This window comes from Capsicum annuum, chromosome 3 (genome assembly GCF_002878395.1).
Source record: "Capsicum annuum cultivar UCD-10X-F1 chromosome 3, UCD10Xv1.1, whole genome shotgun sequence".
Taxonomy (NCBI): domain Eukaryota; kingdom Viridiplantae; phylum Streptophyta; class Magnoliopsida; order Solanales; family Solanaceae; genus Capsicum; species Capsicum annuum.
Genome location: NC_061113.1, coordinates 256,382,816 through 256,385,441, shown reverse-complemented (window position 1 = coordinate 256,385,441; position 2,626 = coordinate 256,382,816). Strand labels below are relative to the sequence as shown.

General features: G+C 35.3%; 1 protein-coding gene across 1 annotated transcript; it reads left to right on the top strand.

Moving 5' to 3' along the window:
- LOC107862258 (NAC domain-containing protein 100) lies at positions 1-1,964 on the top strand. The gene is made up of 3 exons (XM_016707766.2): positions 1-613; positions 713-990; positions 1,110-1,964. Exons 1-3 carry the CDS (start codon positions 415-417, stop codon positions 1,632-1,634), a joined length of 1,002 nt encoding a protein of 333 aa, XP_016563252.1. The 5' UTR covers positions 1-414; the 3' UTR covers positions 1,635-1,964.
- The last annotated feature ends 662 nt before the right edge of the window (positions 1,965-2,626 follow it).

The window sequence follows — 2,626 nt, the reverse complement described above, 5'->3', positions numbered from 1 at the left end:
ACGAGAAGGCAAACAGGAAGGAAAAAAGAGTTTTTATTATTAGTGTAAGAGAGAGCCAAAAATATAAGTTCCTTAGAGCTCACGTTTCTATATATCTCCAACATAGACCAGTATTTATGGTCTTTTTTTTTATGCTTATTTTTCTGCTTCTTTTTCAATCTTTAAGATCATTTTCATGAATTCTCTTTGTAGCTTTTTCATTTCTTTCCCACTTTTCGTCCACTTTTTTTCTCAATTCTGAAAGATAAAGTACCTTTTATACAATTTTATTAGGCTTGAACCTTGATATAGTATTGCATCTTGCTGTTTTTTGAACTGTTTGGCCAAGAACCCATTTGGCATAAATTATTAAGTCTGATTATAAAAGAAGTGGTAGATTTTACAAAAGGGTGTGTCTAGGGGCTTTGGTGTTTGATGATGGAGAATTTTTCTGGAGTTGTTAAGGAGGATGATCAGCAGCAACAGATGGAACTTCCTCCTGGATTTCGATTTCATCCTACGGATGAAGAGTTGATTACCCATTATTTGTCTAAGAAAGTTGTTGATATCAATTTCTCCGCTATTGCTATTGGAGAAGTTGACATGAATAAGGTTGAACCTTGGGAGCTTCCTTGTAAGTTGTTGCCCTTTTTTTTCGCCTTTTTAATATTCTTGTACTAGGAAAAGCAAACAATAAATCTTATTGCTGATTGTGGTTTTTTGGTTAATGCAGGGAAGGCAAAAATTGGGGAAAAGGAATGGTACTTTTTTTGTGTGAGAGACAAGAAGTACCCAACTGGTCTGAGGACAAACAGGGCAACTGCTGCAGGTTATTGGAAAGCAACAGGGAAAGACAAGGAGATTTTCAGAGGGAAATCACTTGTTGGCATGAAGAAAACTTTGGTTTTCTACAAAGGAAGAGCTCCAAGAGGTGAAAAAACAAATTGGGTGACACATGAATACAGATTAGAAGGAAGATTATCACTTCACAATCTTGCTAAAACAGTGAAGGTACAAACTTCATATACATATTCCTCTTCTTGATTTTCTCTCTTTTGTCCCCTGGGAAGGGAAAGGTATAGAGAGGCCGTTTCCGAAAGATTTCTAATTTCTGTTTTTGACTATTGCAGAATGACTGGGTGATCTGCAGAGTGTTTCAAAAGACAACTGGTGGGAAGAAAATTCACATTTCAGGGCTAATGAGAGGGAGTTGTGATGAAAATGAGGCTGACAATTCTTTTTTGCCACCATTGACAGATTCATCGTCGAATCACGTGCACTGCTTCTCCAATTTTCTTACTGCTCAACAAAAGAACCAAGACAACAACAACATGATCAATTCATTCAACACTTGTCCAAATTTCCCTGTCCTCTCGAATTCCATCGACATTTTCCCAAGAAATTCACTTCCAAATGCATTCTCCTGGAACCAAACAGTCCCTCTTCAACACAACTTCCCTCAGCCAGGTTCATTTCCTTTACAAGATCCTGCAACTCTTAGGAATTTGCTTGAGAATTATGGGCAGAACATGCAGCAGAGTTTCAAGAAGGAAACAGACATAATCAGTGTATCACAAGAAACAGGTATAAGCACTGATATGAACACTGAAATTACATCAACTCAACAGGATCTTGATTGCTTCTGGAATTACTGATATTCTTCGCCGAAAAAAAGGGCAAAATAAGCACACGAAAGAAGAATAAACAAGAACAGAGATAGAGCTTCAGTAGTAGTTAGCTATTATATGGTGTGGAATTAAATTGTTATTTGTATAGATTTACTAATCCCCTAAGTTGCAGTAACCATATTATGTCCCAAAAACTATACTCCTCCTACCACAATTTTTTTTTCTTTGGTTGTCATTTTTACACTTCCACTCGTCTCATTTCCTCTATTAGTAATTGTGATATGGAATTTGTAAGATTTTTCTGTAGTACTTGAACACTATTAACATGTGATTATGTGAGATCAGGTTGGTGGCTTACTTGATCTTGTATTGTGTTTTTTCTCTTTGGAATTACAGACTAATTACGTTGTCTATATGGATTTTAGCGGTTGCTTCATCCGAACTTTTAGCTTCAGGTTGAATTTTTCATTCAATTTTAATATAATGAAGGAGCATTTTCTGGGACTCAATACTCAAATTAAACAATATTGTATTGAACCCTTTTCTTCCCCCATAATATGTGTATAATAATTGCATCATGATTAGGAGATAATTTTAATGTGATTTGGGAATAAGGACCACTTCAGATGTCAAAACATGGGATTAACCACGTGGTGTCTTGTCAATGATATGATCTTAATAGTTGAGATTTGAGAATGAGAGCCTAGTCCTTTTCTTCATTTTTATCCTTTTGACAATTGATGTTTATTGTAGGAATTAATTAAACGAACCAAATGTCAGGAGGGTTAGTTGAAATTGATAATAATGTATATATCAAAGTTAAGTTCGAGATGCGAAATAAAATAAGTGAAAACATGTTTCTTGCCACGCATTAAATTAGAAAAAAAAAGGGAACAGTTCAAAGGCGCTAAGCATGACGAAAGTGTTGCCGTTAGTACGTTTTCTTCATGATTTAGTTGTCCCACATGTAAAACACGGGGTTTATGATTTCTCGTTCGAATTCAAAATTTAAATTTTAT